The sequence below is a fragment of the Macrobrachium rosenbergii genome, chromosome 24 (assembly GCF_040412425.1).
Source record: "Macrobrachium rosenbergii isolate ZJJX-2024 chromosome 24, ASM4041242v1, whole genome shotgun sequence".
NCBI classification, from domain to species: domain Eukaryota; kingdom Metazoa; phylum Arthropoda; class Malacostraca; order Decapoda; family Palaemonidae; genus Macrobrachium; species Macrobrachium rosenbergii.
The window spans coordinates 33,918,203-33,939,929 of record NC_089764.1 but is presented as its reverse complement, the minus strand read 5'-3'; the positions used below and the strand labels follow the sequence as shown (position 1 = coordinate 33,939,929).

The following is a 21,727-nucleotide window of genomic DNA, read 5'->3' as shown; positions in this document are numbered from 1 at the left end:
AATTAACAGACATGTCAGCCTTATCCGATCTACGCGTCGAAGCCTGACTAGCCAATTTCCTGCTGGCTTTATCGGCTGCTTTCCTCTTCCCATCCCTTTCTAGCTTAGCTTAATGAGAATTGAAAGTTTCCCATTTCTGCTCTCCACAACCCCTGCACTCGTCACACGTCAAATTAACAGAGCAAACTTGTCCTCTACAACCGGAGCACAAGGTGTGAGAATCGTAAGTCAATTTTGTCATCCGGGTATTGCAGCCTTTACTGCAATACCGGAAACTAGAACTACTAGTGTCAGACATATCCTGAATAACTGAAAAGTCAAAATTGTGAAAGTCACCATGTGAAAAAATGCTGAAAAGGCTACAAAAATACTTCACCAAGGAAGAAAATTACGAATCCAAAAAACTCTAAACTGCTGTAACAACACCAGCTGTTGACGCTACAAACGACAGAAACTAATTGTCGTGTTGGCGATGCTGTTCCTCTTTCGTACCCCAAAAGTGGGCGGGGCATAGTCACCTACACAAAAACAAAAGAATCGCTACTGCAGAATTCAGAATTCTAACTCCTGTTCGAGTAGAAACTCTTAGCTAAGTAATTACTGGGTTAAGTGTTCAAACAGAAATACAAAATACAAATTTTAGGATTATAACAGGGAACAAGGGTAACAGGTTACTGTGTACAACTTATAACAAGAAACAAAATTATGTTACAGCAAAATCAGAAAAAACAAGCTATGGAGAACTTTACGTACACAGTTGATTCATACATTTTCAACCCCACAGGAAACAGAAAAGTACACGAATACTAGCAAACAACAGGAAACAATGCAAAATAACAGACAAATAGCAGATTAAAAGAAGATGAAGTGAATACTGGACTATTAAGTTTTAGTTATGCAAGTACTAAAAGGGGGAATGTGTCCTTAAATCTCAGTACTGTACAGTATACTAATTTCATCATAAAATGCATGCCAGTCCATTAGACACCAATCTATATATACTGTATATGACAATGGATGCAAGTATGTATGTATTAGTGTCTAATCCATAGTTATCGAGGTAGCCGAGATGAATAGTGACATTCCTGATGCCCTTTAAGGCCAAGTTCAGCCCCGATAGGAATGTGGGGTGAATAGGGGTGAAATATAAAATGTCAAAAATGCTGGGCAATGTAATTGAAGCAACTATGTTAGAGAGAGAGAGAGAGAGAGAGAGAGAGAGAGAGAGAGAGAGAGAGAGAGAGAGAGAGAGAAAGAGTTTATCAGTTGCCATTCGGAGTTTTCCCGGGTAGTGCTGGGTTGGTTTGCTAGTTTCAAATATAAAAAGTTATCTGAGTTTATAGAACTCAGTTTAGTATGTTGATGACTGCAACTAGTTTACTAAACCTAAATTTTACTGTATAAAAGATTTGCATTTTAAAGTATAAAGTCCTTTTGGGACAAAAACATTTCATTAAAAAAATTTTTCAGTCCTTTTCATTAAAACTAGGGGATACATGAACACCATTTATAATTTTTGCAAAGGCAAGAAAATATCAAAGTTACCTAAGTTTTTACTCACCTGACCAGAACAAATACGATGCACTGTTGTTTTATCTATTGCTTTAATAGTCTTTGCTGTCTCATTAATCCCCACAGCCATATCTGGTTCTTCTGAAATAAAAGAAACCAGATTTCTACAAACATCTGGAAAAAATCCGACAAATTAACAACTGATCAGTTTCTCATAATATAAAGAAACCATGAACCACATTTTTTTATATAGTCTAATTATACAAGCGTTTTGAAAAAATTCCTCAAGCAATTCATTTCCCCTACCAACTCCAACCACCACCACCTCTCTAAGAACATTTAAAGCTGAGAAAATAAGACAAATGGGATCGCCCATCATACTCATCTGTAAACAATGGTCTCCGTTTGTATAAAATTAGAATCGTATCCCTTCAACTACGTAGAAGTGGTTGTAATGACTAGGTGAGACATACACACTGACAGACAAGCAGACTAACAATCTCCAGGTACGTCTTCATAAGATGGTCTGCTTCTACCATGTTGGACTGAAATCCACTCATCCATGTAAAAGGTGTGATAGCAAAATAAGTGAGACAGACATGCTAGCAGACAGCCTCCCTTCGTGTATATACACAGTACAGTACACAGTACTGTAAATAATTGTCTACCTTTGTGCCAAATTTTACTGGACTCCTTTCATCCATGAAGAAATTACAATGAGCACAACAGATTTGAAAAAACGACATTTTTATGATAGTTTTATATGTACTTACCAAGTACAGGCAGTCCCCGGTTAACGGCAGGCTCGGTTAATGGCGATCTGGTTTTATGGTGCTTGTCAAGTGACGAAAATCGGCAATTTTTGGAGCTGATTTCCGCTTATCAGCGCCAATACATAACTAACAGAGGCACTGATAACCAAAAATCGGCACTTTTCAGCGCCGTTAAGCCCAAAAATTGCCAAAAAAATGACAGAAAACGTCGATTTTCGGTTATCATCACACCCCCAGAACGGAACCCCCGCCGATAACTGAGGACTGCCTGTAATTAAATTGCCTATAGATTCTATTAACTGGTAGTTAAAAATTTTGAAATTCGCGGGTCGCGCTATTTTGTTTGGCTTGGTGACTAACCCCGCCCACTTTTGGGGTAAGAGAGGAACAACTAGCAAAAGGATTCAGATTGTTTATGTCACAATGTTCATGTGAGGGGAGGAGGGAGGGCTGTAATCATGTAATTACTTGGTAAGTATATATAAAACTTTATTTTATTATAAAAATGTCATTTTTATATAAGTAACTTACCCAGTAATTACATAGCTGATACCCACATTGAATGGAGGTGGGAAGGCTGGACATATCTACCCCAAAATATTATTAATAGTAATGAGTTTGAGAATAGAAATTTGCTAACACTGAACCAATGTTGTTGAACCTTACCTGATAAGAGAGCTGCTACAGGTAGATACTGCCTCTGGTTGGCGGTCATCTTATCCAGTAGAGGCGAGGCGGTAAAGCCTTGAGGGCCTACTACTACAGTGGGTGCTTTGTAGCGATGGACTAATTTCCGAGGGCTAACAAAGAACACAAGATGCCCCTGCCCAGGGCGCAGTACCACACAAAATAACCAGAGCAAATATAGTCACCATAACCACCAAAAACAAAATTAAAAACACCAATACCCAACCATTAAAAACCAAAGGACTGGAGGGTACTCCAAGTACAAAGTGCTCCCAGGCTCCCTAAAAACTCAACACCCTAAGCAAAGTGAAGAGATTAAAGAAAGGACATTTCCTCCCCCAACACCAAACCAGCCGCGTAAAACGGACCCAAGGTACTGCACTGATCGTTAGTAGTTTTGATATCCCTTAAGTAATAAGATGCAAACACTGACTTGCACTTCCAAAACGTCGATTGTACAATCGACATGAGGGATAAATGATGTAGCAACCGCTCCTATCTCAAGGGCTTTTACCTCGCATGAGAGAGGCTTCGCTCACCATGGAATGAGCTTCTGAGATCAAGTCCCTGAGGAAGAATGCCAGGCCATTCTTAGACAAAGGCCAAGAATAGTCTTCGTTCTGTGAAGATAAAACTTAAGGGCCCTTACTGGACAGAGAGAGAGAGCTCTTTCTTCTCCAGATGGGCCTACTATCTCAGACAAGTTCTTGATTGTAAAAGAATGAGGCCATGGATTCGATGGCGATTTGTTCTTGGCTAAAAATCCTAGGGAAAAGGAGCAAACTGCATTCCCCTGAGAAAATCCAACATTTTTTTCCAAAGCATGGATTTTGCTGGACCTTTTGGCAGTGGCCAAGGCGACCAGAAAAAGTTTTTTTCTGCTAAGATCCCTTAAAGAAATAGACTGCATGGGCTCAAAACGTGAACTGGTCAGCCACTTAAGTACTCCATCTAAATTCCGGGACAGCAAAGGTTTTTCTTTAAGCTCTTGCGGTATCAAAGGACTTAATGAAATTAAAAATGGATCAGCAGCAGGACCAGATGGCGTACCTGTAAAGTCGAACAAATCCTAGTTATACAATAAGTCCATTGCTTTATGACGTAAAACAGAGTCAAGCATTGCTCTGTAGCCTTTAATGGTAGAGGTGGAAAGTCCTTTAGTGGAGCGTAAGAACAGTAGAAAGTCTGCTATTTCTGTAACAGAGATATTAGAAGAGGACACGTTATTTCGTCTTCACCAAGACCTGAAGATAGACCACTTAGCCTGGTAGACTTTATCTGATGACTGTCTTTTGCACTTAGCATTCGCATCTGCAACAGCTCTTGAAAAGCCCTTCTTTCGGAGCAGTCGCTTAATAGTTTGAATCCTGTTAAGGCCAGAGAAGACAGGTTTTGGTGGAACCATCGGAGGCGAGGCTGTCTGAGAAGTTGTTGCTCTGCGGCAGCAGTCTCGGGAAGTCCACAAGAAGTTCCAACAGATCCGGGAACCACTCCTTTGCTGGCCACAAGGGGGCTGTTAAAATCATGGACAGGTTTTGATGGGACCAGAATTTGTTGAGGACATGTCTCACTAAACTGAATGGGGGAAAGGCATACAGATTTCTGCCTGACTAGTTCTGCAACACTGCATCGGTCACCCATGCTAAGGGATCTGGCATTGGTGAGCAGAAGAGAGGAAGTCAGTGATTCCTGGAGGACGCGAACAAATCTATCATGGGTTTCCCCTAGAGCTTCCACAGATCCAGACAAACCAACAGGTCTAATGTCCATTCCGTGGAAAGGATCTGTTTCTGACGGCTCATTTCATCCACCAGATGTAATGACCACCTTCAACCGTCACATTAATTTATACACAGGCAGTTCCCCGTTTACGACGGGCCCGGCTTACGATGTTCCGAGGTTACGACGCTTTTGAAATATATTCACCAGAAATTATTTCCCGGTTTACGACGCATGTTCTAGGGTTACGAAGCGTTGTACGTCGATCTGACGGAAGAAATATGGCTCCAAAACGGCAGAATAATCAAAATTTGGAGGTTTTTTGATGAAAAACTCAATAAAAATGCAGTTTACATCGTTTTCAATACACCCAAAGCATTAAAAGTAAGGTTTTCTTAGGATTTTAGACGATTTTTCGGTTTACAACGATTTTCGGTTTACGATGCGGTGTGGGAACTGAACCCCCGTTGTAAACCGGGGGCTGCCTGTATATATTATCCAAAATCAGGTTTGTTCACACCTGAATGATCAAGGCCACAGTGGTATTTTTTTTTATTTTTTAGAATACTCCAAAGAGCTAGATCACAGTAGCACAAGAGGAATATATATGGAATATATACTCAAAAAGGGATAAAAATATAAAAAAAAATAAGCAAACAAATTTATTACAAACATCATCTTGATAAATTTAGAAAATCCCCGAAAAGCCAAAATATTTAGGGAGGTAGAAACCCATTCAATAACAAAACAGATATTACCGTCCTTTGCCTAGCTAACTTTCGCTCATGAAGTCGAAGGGAAAGAAATAAGGGAGAGGTAGGAATTTATCTTACACACCAGTACGTTTTTAACTCTATCATACGACAGTGAGAGAAAAAAAGACAAAGAACCTTAAACCTATTCCTATAACTTATACAATATCCAACAAAAAACTAATATTTACGCTAATAATCAGTGTTGCCATAAGGAGTATATATACAAATCGATGCTGGCGGGGAACACTGACGCAGGGTGTAAACTGACACTCGTCAGTGGCGTCCCAAAGAAGAAATTAATCATTTTTATTCCCTTACCAAGTGTATTATACAGAGTAAGCCTTGTCACAACTCTGAAGGACAAGTAGTGCAGGTAAGGCAGGAAAAGCAGTGGAGAACTCTGGGAGGAAAACCCTGGTGGGGAGGAAAAAAGACCCTAATTCAGCTTCTCGTGACTGAGCAAAACAAAACAAAAAAAACTATGTTAAAGTCAGGAGTAAATTCAAATTACGAATAACCTGCATGCAATTTTTACACAGAACATTGAGTTTCCCCTGGATAAAGCGTGTTATCACTTTTGTGTTATTCTGGTGTAAGCTAGAGAAGAAGAACCCTTGCTGTTTCGTACAGGGAGAAAGAGTGAGTTCCCCTCCTCTGTTTCTTGATGTACGCCAGTGCAGTCGCGCTGTCTGAATGCAGTGCTACCATCTTCCCGCACACTTCTGAAGCGAAGCACTGTAGACCCAGAAATATCACCTGTAACTCCTTTACACTGATGTGCCAGTTTTGCTGTTCTTGAGACCAGGTACTTGACACCTCTTTTGACCCTAAAAGGGCTCCCCAACCTAGGTTCGGCGCATCTGAAAAGATCTTTAGGCTGGGGTTCAAAGGGAGAAGAGATTTCCCTTCTGATAGCCTCTTCCTGGAACTCCACCAACAAAGATCCTCTTTGATTTCTACCGTTATTGGGAACACAAACGAGTCCGTGAACTTTTTCCCGTTCCAGCTGGCTCTGAGGAAGAATTGCAAAGGTCTCAGGTGTAGTCCTCCCAGAGTGACGAATTGTTCCATGGAAGAGAGGTACCTAGAAGGCTCATCCATTGATTGGCTGAGCAAGAACCTAGTTCCAGAAATTCGTTTACTGTCTGAAGACACTTGTCTGTTCTCTTCAGGACTGGGAAAACCTGAAAATCCCGAGAGTTGATCATCATTCCTAAATAAGTTATCTCCTGAGCAGAAGGAGTCAGGAGAGACTTGTCCCAACTGATGAGGAGACCCAAGTCTTGGGCCAGAAGAAGAATTCTGCGAATGTCCTCTGTACACTGAATTTCCAAGCGGGAACGTAGTAACCAGTCGTCGAGGTATAGAGAGATCTTTATACCCATCAAATGATCGCCTAGTGAGATTTCACCCCGAGGACGACCTGCAAGATCACCCCTCCCACCCACCTACGACTCAAAGACGCCCCGACGTGAATGACGACTTTAACCCTCGCCCCGAGGACGCCCTTCCAACACCTGAGGAAGGCAGAGGCGCCGCCCTTCACCTTGGGAACGATCGGTTAACCTGCCTTCCTCGAGAAATTGCACCATCGCCAATCAGCAGTAGGCTTAGATCGAGGAGAAGACAGCCAATCAGGAGCTGCTTTTCCGATGACGTCACGGCTGGATAGCCGATGAAAATGAAGTGACTAACTCCACAAACTAAAAAATGGGATAAAAGATGAAAAATCCAAGTATTACAGCCATTGCATCCTGCGATCCTGTCCTGAATGATGCCCTAACGAGAAGGGTGAAACTAGTTGGCACCCCCATGAGAACTACCTTGTACACATCACTAAACCACCGGATATGAATATCAGACAATTGCTTGCAACCATTCCAGTGCAAGAAAAGCAATTGATAAGATAAATTGAGCATTTACTATATAAAATAAATGCTGTTGAAACTGCCATTTTGTTTAACAAAACCTATAATAATAATAATAATAATCAACAGCTGTTACTTGACATGCAACTGGTCAATGTTCTACACACTATGCTGAATTATAACATGCTTGCATAAAAATGGCCTGGCCTTGGCATACTTTAAGAACAGCCTTACGACAAGGATGCTAGGCTACCCTGCAACCATTTCCAAAAGTTACCCCAAGCCTATCGTAAACGATAAGCCTAGCTTAATGTATTCTATTTTAAGACCAGTCAACAAAAATGACAAATTTTGGAAGTAATTTGGGTATTTCTACATAACAGCTCTGCATGAATTATCCTGGAAATTGATTTTTCCTATACTTTAATGTTGCTGATGAAGTAGGGGGTGCTGTTAATTGTCGGTCAACTATTATTAACATACAACACTGCCCAACAATGTTGGGAACCCTGTGGGAACTCGGGGTTTCGGGTGCGGAAATACACTGGAAGAAAATTGGACTGTTCTGTTGCTGTTATGGAATGGTTCCAGGCATTCGCAAGTCATTAGGGAGCCATACGTTCGAGAAGGGAACGGCTAAGGAAATCTGGCAGATCTAAGTAGTAGCTCTGCGGCGGCGATTTCCTTCTAACTTGACTTTTTCTACAGTTTTTTGGTTGCTAATTGTGGGTTTATCTTCAGTTTTTGTCGCACGAATGTAATTAACCTGCAATTAACCCCTGAAGTCCATCCAACAAGGGGTTTCCATATGCGACCTTCCCAAGACAGAGCAAGGGTACGTCTGTTTGGAACGGTTCATATCCCGTCCGACAAGTGCAATAACTTGTTAACGTATGGTTACCCCCCCTGGGCCAGTACTAGGCACAGCAAAGGACATTCCATCCCCTCGATGCCAGTACTAAACACGGCGAAATGCATTTAACTCCCTCCTGTTGGTGAATACCCCAAATTCCCAGTCCCCCTTTGCTGTTGAGTAGAGTTAGGGGGCAAATTAAAGTTGGCCGACAACAAACTCACCGCCAGTATCAGAAGCCCTAAAAGTGCAGAAAACAAACAGTTTCCAAGGTAAAAACAGGCACAGAGCTAGTACTTAGAATTACTGTACTGGAAATCTATCATAAAAGGAACCATACTAACCTAACACCCCATAACCTAACCTAACCTGGTAGGCCGTGCTACTTCCAATAGTTCCCCCTATAGGTTTAACATTACGCGTGTGCGACAGCAGTCCAGGCTGGCCAGCATACAATAACATACCGGTTCTGAGGTTAATTACAGTCGACCGATACAAAATAACAGTAAATTCTTGATCAGCAACCAAATACAGAAAATGTCAATTTTCAAGGATATACCCCATGCAGAGTTATTCCTAGTTCTACCGCGATGTTGTATTTTTTCTAACATGCAAACCTGAGGACTTTACATAGGAATGACCTTCCGCATGCGCTGAAAGCAATTCCTATGCAATTCCTCTGTAAAGACCGGTGGTTTGTATTCGTGTAGGAACTGATGATTGTCTATTCTGGTCTGTGGCATGGCCATTGGCCAAGCTGGGATGGGGTAGTCGTTGTCTTTACTGATTTACATTTAACAGCCGTTTTCGTGTGAGCCAGTGCTTGCTGGGGCCTGAATACAATAAGGAAATGTTCACTTTACACAATAATCTTACCCGGGTCACCATTCATCTTCGGAAATTCTGCTGAGGGGGTTCGACGAAAGACGAGAAACTTAAAATTTGACCAAAGAATCGTCAGTGTTCTCAGACGCGTTCTCTTTACAGTCAACTAATGTACATTCGAATGTAAGAAAGATGCGTAGTGCACTTCGATAAAAGATGTACTAGGCTGTTTTTCGTCCGTCCGTCTAGTTTACATCAATAAATGAACCTCTCAGTATGTAACTTTGTTGAATACCATTCGACCTGTTATAATAAAATCTAAAACGATTTCGCACTTTGCATCGCGGGACTTGGTAATACTGTTATACTGTTTACACAGAAAGTGACAGACAAATCAAAGGCAATGTGGTAACATCGAACGAGTTTATCTATGAGCTGGTTAATGATCGTTTTGAAAAAAAACGACGATCCATATCCAATAACCAGTTCATCTTTCAAAAACAAGTCATTCAGGTTGTTTTTCTCAAAACAATCACTTGAATCCCCACTACGTAGTTGGACCATTTGGCGGCAAACGACGGAAACCTGTCGGGGGTTAAACGATGTTGTAAATTTTATTATCTTTTTTCTAACTGTCTTAACAACCGACTGTTTCACGTGAACACGAAAATAATAAATAGCGTATCTATTCAATGACTGATTTCCAGAAATTACAATAATTATAATGCGTAGAGACGAGTGGCGTTCATACGCTGGCATGCACCCGAAAAGATTTCTTATAAAACTTTGACAATTAGTTAACATATTTTCTACTTTTTCCGAAAATTTGGGATTTAAATCATTTTTTTTTTGTTATTATCATATTAAAAGGCTAATTAATGCAAGTCTACGATTTCCGTTTCATTTTAAAACCGAGATGTGCCAGGTGGAGAGTCATCGAACATAAGCGCGACCTGCTGTTCCTTCCCAAACGAGGAAGAAGAGGAAGGATATGTTTACTTGTGAAGCAGCTGATGGTGGTATTGCGTCGATTGTCAACGACGATGAATTCGGAAAACCCTCCGCACTAATCGCCCACTGACCTCGAAACGAGCGGCAACGAGGAAAATGACCCAAGTAGAAACCAAGGACATCGAGGAACTGCTCGAGTTTTTCGGGAAGAACACTTACCGTGCCAGAGAAAGTAGTGCGACGGTGAGTGGGTCCGATTTTAACATGTGGCATCGTGGGAGTGGTGGGCGGTGTCAGTATTTCTTCTGCGACGATTATTGTGCCCGTCGATTTGGAACCCTTTTCGCAGGTGGTCACGTTTCGCTCGTGCCTCCTGCTCTGTCTGGCTGGTGCAGGTTAAGGTGGCCGCGGTAATCGGCGGCCGAGTTCGACTGATGTAGGCTACTCTTAGCTCGGGTCGCCTCTGACGAGTAGCCTGCCGTTTTTGCCGACTTGTAATTTTTCCGCACTCGGCCACATTGATGCCGTACGTGTATGTTCTCGTTGCAATTGCATGGACAGGTTTTGGGAGCAGTGTTGAAATCGAAGCGTGCGCAGGTATGACGGTGGAACTTGGGCTACTGCAGCGGCTTGGTTCCCACCAGTTGCCGAGGAGCTACTATATAGTTCTGTTTTTTTAGTCTTTGTCTTTTTTTTGAGTGATACTCCATTATGTGCATAGGCTACACCAGTAGTTCCCAAAGTCAGAGGGGTGGAGTATAGTCTGCATTTTTACCAGTACGACCGTAGGGTAAATGCTCGGGACGTGAGACACTGCGACATTCCTCTGCAGTTTGGACACTTCCAGAAAATGCATTTGAACGCAGCCCTATCAGCATCGGTGAGACTTGTGCCCCCTCTACACAACACGCTGGGACCTCTGCGTTCCTATCAAAGTAACAGTTTTCTCGTAAATTATGAAATAATGGCATATTTCGTGTTGAACAGAGGTTTGTTAAGATCTAGTCGTGCGTGGTGCTAACTTACCGGCCATGATGCTCTCGAAACTTGTACTTAAAACACTTGAAAAGTGGACGAGTTACGCCATCTCGATATTTGCAGAGTCACTAGTGTAAACAAACTGCCCATTTCCTGTGTTAAATCTACAAAATATTTGTACCCATAGACACTGACACCGTTTCCTTGACATCAGTGGTAAACGCTGGCGCCTTTGGGGATTGGACGGGGAACTCCAGCGAATTTTCGGGACGCCAGATAATATTTAAATAACTAGGTAGCTAAACACCAGAATAAGATTATAAATTGAGTAAATGAATTACATGTTTATTATAATTCATTTGAAAATATTTGTTGTTGGAGCAAACTAGATTCCTGAGATAAATTTCAATGCTTTTGCTGTGAACATTACGATGTAGCTATTTTTCGCGTTTTCCTATTTTTTTATTTATTAATGTATATTACATACAGTGTAATATACATATCACATTCACAGTGTAAGTCTTGTCAAATATAATGGTGTTTTAAGTAATAATTTTGGATTTAAAACCTTTATTTCATTCCTGTATTTTAACGTCATGGCATCGTGACTCTCGTACCAGTTCTAGATAAATTGTCATACTCAACTTACTTGTATTTTTGCCAAAGTGGTAACACTCATATATGCACATTACATGTCCCAGAAGTATACTTAGTAATATGGACTTAAATGAAAAGTCCTAACAACAAAATACTACATTTCTATCATAAACAGTTCACTAATGCGTTGTCCGCTCTCGGATGTTTGTGGCAGCCAAATGTACAGTAAAGCTGGAAAATTGTTCCTGCCACAGTTTCGCTACTTTGATGGAGTAAAGTACTGCAAACAAACATTCTCAAGTATTTTATGAAGACTTCACTTGCTTATTTTAGTTCGTATGGCAGTTTCCTATAGCTCATTTTGGTAATGAAGCTTCAATCTTTTGAAAGATTTTCTTAAAGTTTAATTTTTTATTTCTCTGATTAAATATCGAGTGAAAACTGAAAATTCTGCCACCCATGTGTCTCAAGCCCGATCGTTTACCCTACGACTTGGTCATTGGTTTCATAACCTAGTATTAAATACATTGACTTAGCTGGTCCGCTGGTATAGAGATTAGTGTCATGGTATGCCAATCAGATGTCGCTTGTTCACGTCTCCCCCAGGGCGATGAAAAATCACTGGCTCTGTATCATGATCAGTTACTACTGCATGGTGGGCTCTGCAGTGGAGGGTTGAGACCAACATTCTTTGGAAGCTTGAATTTCAAGTTAGTTGCCCCTGTGTGCTTGCTCCATGTGAATAGGTTTCTTCTACTGAAATGATAATAACACTGATGAATTATTTAAGTAATGATGTACCCTCCTATCTTATTAAGTGATAACCACTATCACAGGATGGTATCCATCTGAGACTTCCCTGAAAAGACTACTGACTTTCCGAGTTTAATTGCAGTCAGAACTGTATTGCCTCTATAATAAATTTCATTTCTTATACCTTTACGTAGTTACTAAGTAATGGCTCAAAAACTTTGTGTTAAAAAATGCTTAGCTTGAGCATACCAGTCCACCACCTTCTCAGTGTGTGTGTGTATGTTGTCTCTAGATCAATCATGTTTCAGACAGGGAACGCATATATACTTGATCCCAGAACTGTGTGCTTGCAGACAGATGGTTTACGTGCTACAGTTCTCTGTTTGTGGTATCTTCAGTTTGCTTATGGTTTGCTGCAAGCCTCAAATGTGTGTATGAACAATAGCATTTGTGCTGGGTTTCCCATGGCCTTTTCTAGTCAGTTTCACCAATCATAGAGAGACCAGTCTGGCATATTAACCCCCTTTGCTCACTTTTGTGATTGGAATCGTGCCATTCTAGGTGGGTTTTCCAATTCAGATCAGTTGACAGTGACTACTTCCCACCCGAGGAGTGTGCCTCCTATTTAGAAATGGATGATGTCTATTTCTGTAAGAATAAGTAAATATTTTAAGTATAGTAATTTGTATTTTCATATAAGTAACTTAACGAGTAATTACATAGCTATACAGTAAACCCCCCGTATTCGCGTTCTCATGATTCGCGGACTCTTGTATTCGTGGATTTCTCTGTGCATTGTATCTGCCCATTATTTGCGGAAGATTTGCCCATTCGCGGTATTTTTCACTGAGAAATATTCACTAATTACTGTATTTTCATATTTTCATGACTAAATGTGCTTTTTGTGATAAAACTATTATAATAGTCAGGTATAAGCATTTTTAGAGGGTTTTTCTTGTGTTTAAAGTATCAAAATAGGCAGTTCTAAGTGTTTTTAGAGGGGTTTTAAGTATTCGCGGATTTTAGCTATTCACGGGCGGGTGCGGTACGCAACCCCCACGAGTACAGGGGTTTACTGTACTTTCCACTCGTGTGGCAGCTTAAATTTTAACATTCGCAGTAGCACTCTGATTGTTTAGTGTAGGTGACCAATCCCACCCACTAATGGGAATACTAGGAACGACTTAGCAGACACCCTCATTCTGTTACTGCCATGCCCGGTTTAAACATCGGGTGTTTGCAGCAGCTTTGTTTATTATTTGCCGGCTAGATAACCGGATTTCGGTGAAATATTATCGCCGATTTCGAGTAGCCTTCAAGCCTACAGCTTTCAGGATCAGTATTTTATCGTTTTGTTATTAAGGTCTGATTCAAGTTTATCATATTTCGCTACAGTGATTTTGCAATCAGTTGCTTAACTCTCTTTTACCGAGTGTATTATAGCGAAAATATCGTGTTCACTACTGAACCGATGTTTTCAGTGGCGAATACATAAGTGCTAGTCTCAGTGTTTGATAAGGAATTGAGATATGTTTTGTGTGATGGTACTTTGTGCACTTCAAAACAATTGTCAGTAAAGAATTGATTGACAGCATTTTCTTATTACACTTTCGTTGGCAGAGAACTGAAAAAGCGTAAGGCCAGAATGTAGTAAGAAGAGAAATTACTCAATTTGGTGGCAATGGGCCTTTGGATAAATAGACTCTCTTGACAGCCGAGAATCTGTGCCGAGCGCCCAGGAGTGATCCCTAGCTTCTGGAGCTACTAGCTTGCCTGGTACCCATCTACACCAGGTGCCTTTCACATCCTGGGATCACCCAGTGCCCGGTGCCAGCTCTCGATCGTCTGGCGCCAACTCTTCCCACATTAATTTTTTCTCTCCTGCCACTAGCCCTCGTATTTTCTCCCTTGCATGGCTCCCTCGCTTGCTTCCTGTGCCTTTGCCAGTCTTGTGTTTGGGTTAACAGAAGTTAACCTTGTGATAGTGTAGTGTTGTTCTCTTAGACCTAAGTCACTGTTATACTCTCCTGAACTTGGGAGAAGTCATACTGAAAGTCCAGTGGAGGCTGATGGGAAGTTACCTGGGTGATTGCCCCCTCAGTTGAACCTGCCGTATGGTCCCAGGTGGCCACAGACAGCCACTGAAGAGGCGTCTTGCCGGAAGTGTAGGGGACAAGGTGACTATCCGGCCTGTTGGATTTCCTAGTCCAAAGGTCACTATCCTGCTCCCCTAAACCTGGGAGAAGACATACTTGCAGTCCAAGGGAGTCTGAGGTGGTTTGCCCCCGGTTAGTTGCCCCCCCCCTCAGTTGACTTGTTGTTTGGTCCCAGGCATCGGCAGACAACCATTGTTATAGATTTTGGCAGTCCACGGCACTTGTCTCCTGTACTTCCAGTTGTGGAGCACCAGTATTTGGCGCCAAAACTCTTGTCTAGTGCTCATAGGCGCCCAGCACCCGAGTGCCTAGCAATTTCCAAGCATTCAGCGGCTCAGAGTGCCCCCCTCCCTACGCTCCCAGGTAAAAGGAAGAAGATATTCTGAAAGTCCAAAGGAGGTTGGTGGGGTTTGCCCACAGGGAGTCACCTCCTCGATAGAACCCGTCACTCACAGTTCGTATAGTGGAGGACCCTCAGACTGCCTTTGGAAGGGCACCCCGTTTAGTGTCCACCATTTTTTTTCGGACTCAAAATTAACCTTGACAAGAGGTGTTGTAGGTGTTTTTCACTGCATATCCCCGACCCTTGAAGAGATGTGGTGACAACGAGACGTCTCCTATTACGTTCCAACGGACTGGAGATTCTTCTCTTGGCGAAATACAACAGTAACAGTCTCTAAGCATTCGGCACCTGCCCTCGAGCCCCTGCTGTCTACCTCTGTGCTCTTGGCGCTGGTTGCCAAAAGTTAGACGCCAACTCCTGAGCGCCCAGCACAGATTCCCGAATGCTCAGCGCCGATTTCAAGAACGCGTGGCTCTAACTACAGAGGGTCGATATCTATCCTGTACTTGACTCCTGCCTGTGAACGTTTATCACTCGCTCACAGAGAGTTTTTTAGAACACACTTGTTCTTTCTTGAACGCCAGTTCCCGATTGAGCACCTGGCTCTGGTTTTTCAAGTGACCAGCACCAGTTGCCAATAACCTGGCACCAATTCTTCAGTATCAGTCTCCCGCAGCTGGCGCCATATGGAGAAAATTAGTCTGTGTATAGAGAGGTCCCCTTTTCAGAGGACATTTATGTCCAGTATTTTTGAGCTTCGTGAAGAAAGCTCCCGCCTCCTAGACAGCAGGAGCTCTGGTTAAGAAGTTAGAGGACTTTGTTTTTAGTTGAGAGACATTACCTCAGTTGGTCTCTGAGTCCTGTCCTGTGTGGGTAAGGATGATTGAGATTTCTTTTAGAGATCTCCGCTCTTTACTTGGAAACCTTAAGAAGAGAAAACTTGGGTGCTCTTTTACTGCTGAGGGGATCACACAAATGCATTCAGCCCTGTTACTTTTGCCTCCGGGCCTACATTTCCTCTTCCTCAGGGCACAGTTGAGAGAACAGTCTGTTCTGCAGAAGGGTTTGGCTCAAAACAACTTTAATATTTCTACTCCACATATATCTTCGGCCTGTGCGTAGTGTTATTGAGCTCATTATAATAAGAGTCCTCTGAAGTGTCCACCGACTGTCAGAGTCCGCAGGGTTGGCAGCTAGTCCGCATGGTGGTCTGTGGGTCGGGACGAGGTTCTGCAAGTTCTCTCGGCTGTCCCCGAGACTGCATAGTAGTTGGCGAATCTGCACGGCCTATAACGCCCCTTTTTTCTCTTAGAATAGAAGATGAAATTCAGGATAAAGATGAACCAGATAATCCTTTCACGCACTCTCCAAGGACATTTGGATGAAGACCTGAGATATGCAAGAAGTATCCTTCCATGTCCCTGCTGGACTCGGGAGTATCTCAAGTCCATCTGGCAGGACAGAGTCCTCTAATGCAAAGATCTGTGTTCCACCCTCTCTATGGCAAGCCTGCTCTCAAGTCCTCACTCCTCTAGTGATTAACTTCATTCTGGAACGACATTGTTTACCTGGATGACTGACTTATTTGATTACCTTCAGAGGAAAGTGCAAGGAGGTCTTTTAACATTGAGGCAGGGAAATGCAGCTGGACACTGTTTTTTCCTCTTAGCCCTGAATTAGGTCAGACCTACAGTAGTGGCTGTCCAGACATAAACCATTGAAAAGGAAATGCCTTTGTACTCCAAACCCATACCTAGTTTTCCATTCAGATGCCTAGGATCTGGGTTGGGAAGCCTGATTGGGGAACCAGGTAGCTTCCGGGACACTGTCCTCTGACAACTTCAACACTTAACGACCTTATCTCTCTCTCTCTCTCTCTCTCTCTCTCTCTCTCTCTCTCTCTTTTGTTAGCAGAGAACTCGTACGATGGGCATATCAATCTTGACTTTTTCAGGGCACACAGATTAATTATGGCAGACGCACTGATCTGTCAGAAGCTTGTCCTTCCTGCCAAGTGTACCTTGGATCCCCTGGTCTGGCAGAATCCATGGAATGTATGGGACAGGTCAATTATGGCCTGGTTTGCCTCCTCAAGGAACAGTTGCCTTCATTTCATTCTCCAATCCTAGACCTTCATGCACTGGCAACTGATGCCATGCTGCAAGTTAGGTCCAACCTTGACCTTTAACGCCCTTCTGCATTCCAATTTGGTCAAGGAAGAGCTGAACAAGTTTTTGATATTGGTTCCCTAACCAGATGTGGTTGTTGGTGGACTCTTCGTGACTCCTTCCACATTCCGTATCTACTCAGACAACCTCACTTAACACAGATACCACTAAAGGGTGGACGACTCTTTTCTCACAGATTTACAGACCGACTGCCAAGACTGTTGCAAGATGCAGACAGCAGTCTTCTTGCCAAGTACTCCAATCTGAGTAGGCAGTCTTCCAGCGATGGTGTAACGGCTATAACATCTTGTCTGTGAATTCCTCTTTAGCTCAGATAGCAGGACTGCCAAGGGGTCTCTATTCTTCCACCTTCAAGGGACATAGAGCAATACTATGTTTAGTAGTAAACACAGATGTCTAGTTTTATCTTCTTACCAAGATCTTAGTGACCCATGAAGTCTCTTTTGAGACTTCCAAGGCAGAGAGGATTCTACCCTGTTAGAATTTGGAAGTAGCCTCTGTCGAGCCTCTCTGTTCCACGACTCTAACTTAACTAGAGAACTCTGTTCCTTGTAGCCCTAGCAAATGTCAAATGAGTTAGTGAGCTTCAGACTACAGTATAGACAAGCAAGCAGATTCTGCTCAGGGAGACAGTCTGTGAACGGGATCTGTGCTTTCTCCCTTAAGTGATTGTTGGACATCCCTGGCTCTGGGAGAGTGAGCAAAATGTCTAGTTTGAGCTTTTAGTTTTACCTAAAAAAGCTTTTTAATCAGAGGGCCATCCATACTTACTGTCCAGACAAGCTCCTGTCTCACCCTCAGTTTATGAATGCATTGTCCCTCATCTCCAACGAACTTTGTTTTTGAGACGCACTCTCAGATTCAGGAGGACGATTTGCCTACCTGTTCAAGGAAAGCTAAGATGCCAGAATTTCCTCTACCTCATTAGCTGTCAGGCTCAACATGTCACTCACTTCCATTTGGCGATCAGCCCACTGGAAGTGTAATTGCTCTTCACTTCTAAATTATCCTTGAAGTTGAAACAGTGTTTGAAAATTTTTGCAGTCCCTTGGGACCATTATTAGTAATTGGCATGGCACTGAGGGAGGAAGCAGAGGATTTTCTCCTCCTCTCTGTTCACTGTGTAGTAAGGTGCAGAATTTTTGGGGGGAGCCAGGGGGTTACAATGTACCTGGAGCACCCACCACTCTCAGTGGATGGGCAGTCATTTTATTTCAGCGTAGGTGACAAAGTTAAGTGGTTGTTTTTAATTTTTTGGTACTGAACCCAGCTCAAGGGCACCTAATGATGCTTTGCCAGCCAACAGAATACTCACTGGCTGCAAAGCTCCCGCTCAAGTAGAGGCAATCCTCAGCTGTACTGCCTCACCACTACAAGTTAAGATGGGCATCAACCCGAGGCAATATTCTCCTGCAGTGGCTCTCTTAACTGATAAGGAAATGACAAGCATTGTTTTCCATTACTAGCAGCTTTTTTCTATTTAAAATTCATTACTTATCTTAATGTTTTGGAATGGAACACGTCCATGAATCCCACCTCCTGTCAGTGTGGGATTCAGCTATGTAATTACTTGGTAAGTTACATATATGAAAATGCTATTTTCATAAAATTAAGTTTCATATATTTACCAACTAATTACAGAGTTGGAGCCCACCCTCCTCCCCTCCAGTGGACATAAGGGCAGAAACAGAATGAGGTTGTCTCCCAAGTCGTTCCTAGAATTCCCATTAGTGGGCGGGACTGGTCACCTACACTAAACAATCGGAGCGCCATGGCGAATCTTATAGTTTAAGCCGCCGCACGAGTGGAAAGCATAGCTATGTACAGTAATTACTTGTTAAGTATATATGAAAATTTTATTATGAAAATAACATTTTTCTGAGGTATACAAGCCAGAGCGTCTTATCTTGTTACCCACTGCAGCCACCCCACTTAGTCCCTGATGCTGAAGGAAAAGTGCTTGTTGACAGAAGGTGGAGGGATGTTCCCCCCTGTTATTCATCAGCCATGTCCATTCAACGGAATGCCACAAATTCGCTGACAGTAATAAAAAAAAGTGAGAAGAATGGAAAGATGATGAATACTAACTGTAGTTGCTTTTTTTTATAAGTCAGGTTACTGCAAGGTGTGGGATAATTATACAGCAAGGCATAGTTATACTTTGTTAACAATTAACTACATTCACTTAACAAGTGATAACAATAGTTCACACATTAATTACAACCAGGGGCACATGTGAATAATGATAGATATTATGATGTAATCATTTAACTGCTGTAAAAGATGAAATCCTTATGTACTGTCACACAGGGATGGGTCTGGGGGACGAATGAGAGTACGAGCCGAGATTCGTCCTACATCACACACGATACGGGCATCCCTCTGAAAGAGAGAGAGGGCGAGTTAACTAAAGGAATAGCATACATTAGTGCCCTAACGATATATATCATCGATCTATCCTGACTCACTGCAGTATCATGCCCGAATGCCTGGAGATTGCTCTAACCACTCAAGCGGGCACAGCTAGTTGAGAGACACTTTGATATCACTTTCTCTAAGCTGGAAATGAACTAAACATGCCAACAATGGGAGGCAGTGGCTTGGGAAAGGGAATTTACAGAGATGACGAGAGAGAGAGAGAGAGAATTACACATGGTAAGTTACTTGGAGGGGTTTGGTGGATCACAAGAGCCACCAGAATACAGTTTGTCTTCCGTAGGGAGTCCAAAGAAACAATCTGGTAGGGTTATCCTGAACTGAGGCACGTGGCTGGAGCCAAGATGGCGGTCCTGTGGAGATATACGAGTGGGGAATTTGCGCACCCACTCTCAACAGAGGCCAGAACAGAACTGAGCACGAATCCGGGCGCTTGCAGTCGGCCTGTGAGACTGGATCACCTTAGCATGCTGGCGGCAGGGGGGAGGGATACGGGGATACAAGGAGAGGGCTATGTATGTGGGCAGCCATTTTCTTCACATTGGCACAAGGGCAGCTTTTAATGCCTGTAAAACCCCGACTCACCCCCCCTCAACCACCAGTGCACCAACTGCGTACAAGTTTCAACAGCTGATTTCAACTTACGATGAGGAATATGCCTACCTAAAAGACTATGGTTTTGAAACTTCGAAATAATACAAATTACTTTAAAAATTTATTTTTATGCAGCAAAATTTTACTCTGTCATTTTCAAGGTCTTAATACTTTTTTCAATGACATGGAGCACGTATAGAATGTATCTATATACAGTAAATTATTATTTTTTTTTTCAGGTTGATCAGATCCTGAGCAAATGCCATGAGTTATGGAAGTTGGACTACAAGTGTATGGTAAGTTACTATTTTAATGGCCATGATAGTACTGTATCATGATTTAGTAATTATTACTAGAGAAATGAAATTACCAATAGAATTAATTGGGAAACTCAGTATTCCTTAAAAGGACACAGGCTATGTAGAGACTGGCTATTTGGTTATAATGATAGTTAAATTTCCTTTTCACTTTGGACTTCGATGCCACTGGCATAATGACATTGATATATTTGAATTTCTTTGCCTTAAATCCTTAGTTGCAGTGTGATGCTATTCACAGGCTTTTGGTCAGATTCTCAAGTAATTGAAATGAAAACACAGTACAGTATGGTATTTTATGCATTACTTTAGCTGTGAAATACTAATTTGTTTAATTTAGATATAGCACACTACAACTAATGTACTGCCTCACTGTTTGATACTTCATAAATCTTAGGTCAGTAGTTATATTTCGTCAGTAGTCAACTTCTTTCTCTTGTTCTTTGGTCAATAAGTTTTATTATATACACTACAGTTTTGATATTGGTATGTTTTCCATATTTTCAGGTGGTTCCAAATTTTGGTGGGGAACTGTGTAATAGCTATCCTAATAAACTGATCGTACCAGAATGTGAAGTCGTTCCAGAAGGTCTGGAACCACCAGAACCATGCCCTCTAACCCTCACATCACCGTCTCCTCTTAACTTGGCATCACCTTCCTTTATGCCTGGAGGAAGTGCACCATCTTTTTCCTCTGTAGTATCAGGCGGACAACTGGCATCTATATCAGTGAATGGTCATCCGGTTGGGTCACCCTCTCAGCGAAAGGCCTCTCTGCCAGGTAATTATGTAGGCTGTTTCCACATTTTAATTATTGAGGTGGATGTAGAAGGGAAATCTGCATTTCTTCCTGCAGAAATACAAACCATTGTCTTTTGTGTTGGAGAATTCTTGAGTTTTAGCTGGATGACAGTTGTTGAACTTGGCAACAAGGTACAGGGAATTGTGGTTATGAAGGGTGAGTGGGGGAATGCCTATCATTTACCTATTGGCACCAAGAACTTTTTCTCCAGACTTCGTCAGGTGAGGATGTCATGGTGTGTTCTTGCACTCCTCCTGACTTCTAAATTGAGCTTGTATTTTTTGTTTGGATGTTTTGGTTGTTCCAATATGAATGCAAACCTTTCGTCTTTACACATGGAAATACCTTCGGCGTGGTTGGAAACTGCCGTTCAGTTCTTAAACAAGATAGTTAGGTTAACTATCAGCAGTATTCACCTTTTGGCAGTATTCACCTTTTGGCCACCAGACAAGAAGTACGCATCATGCTTGCCTCTGCCCAATAGACCAGTTTTCCTTCAACTTGCCTCTACGATCCTGGTTTTTCTGTGTGATATTTCTTTTTGATATTTGTCTATATTTTGTATTTTGTGATTGCATTTAGATACGCAAACCCAAGACTCATTACAGCCTAAAGGGGG

The 21,727-nt window shown here is 42.2% G+C and overlaps 2 protein-coding genes across 6 annotated transcripts in view; one reads left to right on the top strand and one right to left on the bottom strand.

The window, feature by feature from the left end:
• The window catches only part of Pms2 (mismatch repair endonuclease PMS2), a 61,081-nt gene extending 51,675 nt beyond the window's left edge, over window positions 1-9,406 (bottom strand). The window contains exons 1-2 of one of the 2 annotated variants that reach the window (XM_067126458.1): window positions 9,044-9,406; window positions 1,562-1,653 (exon numbers count right to left, since the gene is read on the bottom strand). In XM_067126458.1, the coding sequence (XP_066982559.1) occupies window positions 1,562-1,653; window positions 9,044-9,059 (108 nt within the window). In that variant the 5' untranslated portion in view covers window positions 9,060-9,406. The remainder of the gene's footprint in view (window positions 1-1,561; window positions 1,654-9,043) is intronic. The other variant, XM_067126459.1, reaches the window with a different exon arrangement.
• A 197-nt stretch (window positions 9,407-9,603) lies between these two features.
• The window catches only part of EDTP (Egg-derived tyrosine phosphatase), a 50,457-nt gene continuing 38,333 nt past the window's right edge, over window positions 9,604-21,727 (top strand). The window contains exons 1-3 of one of the 4 annotated variants that reach the window (XM_067126462.1): window positions 9,604-10,186; window positions 20,229-20,285; window positions 20,814-21,087. In XM_067126462.1, the coding sequence (XP_066982563.1) occupies window positions 10,100-10,186; window positions 20,229-20,285; window positions 20,814-21,087 (418 nt within the window). In that variant the 5' untranslated portion in view covers window positions 9,604-10,099. Of the gene's footprint in view, window positions 10,187-10,320; window positions 10,541-20,228; window positions 20,286-20,813; window positions 21,088-21,727 lie in introns of those variants that run through there. The other 3 variants (XM_067126460.1, XM_067126464.1, XM_067126463.1) reach the window with 3 other exon arrangements.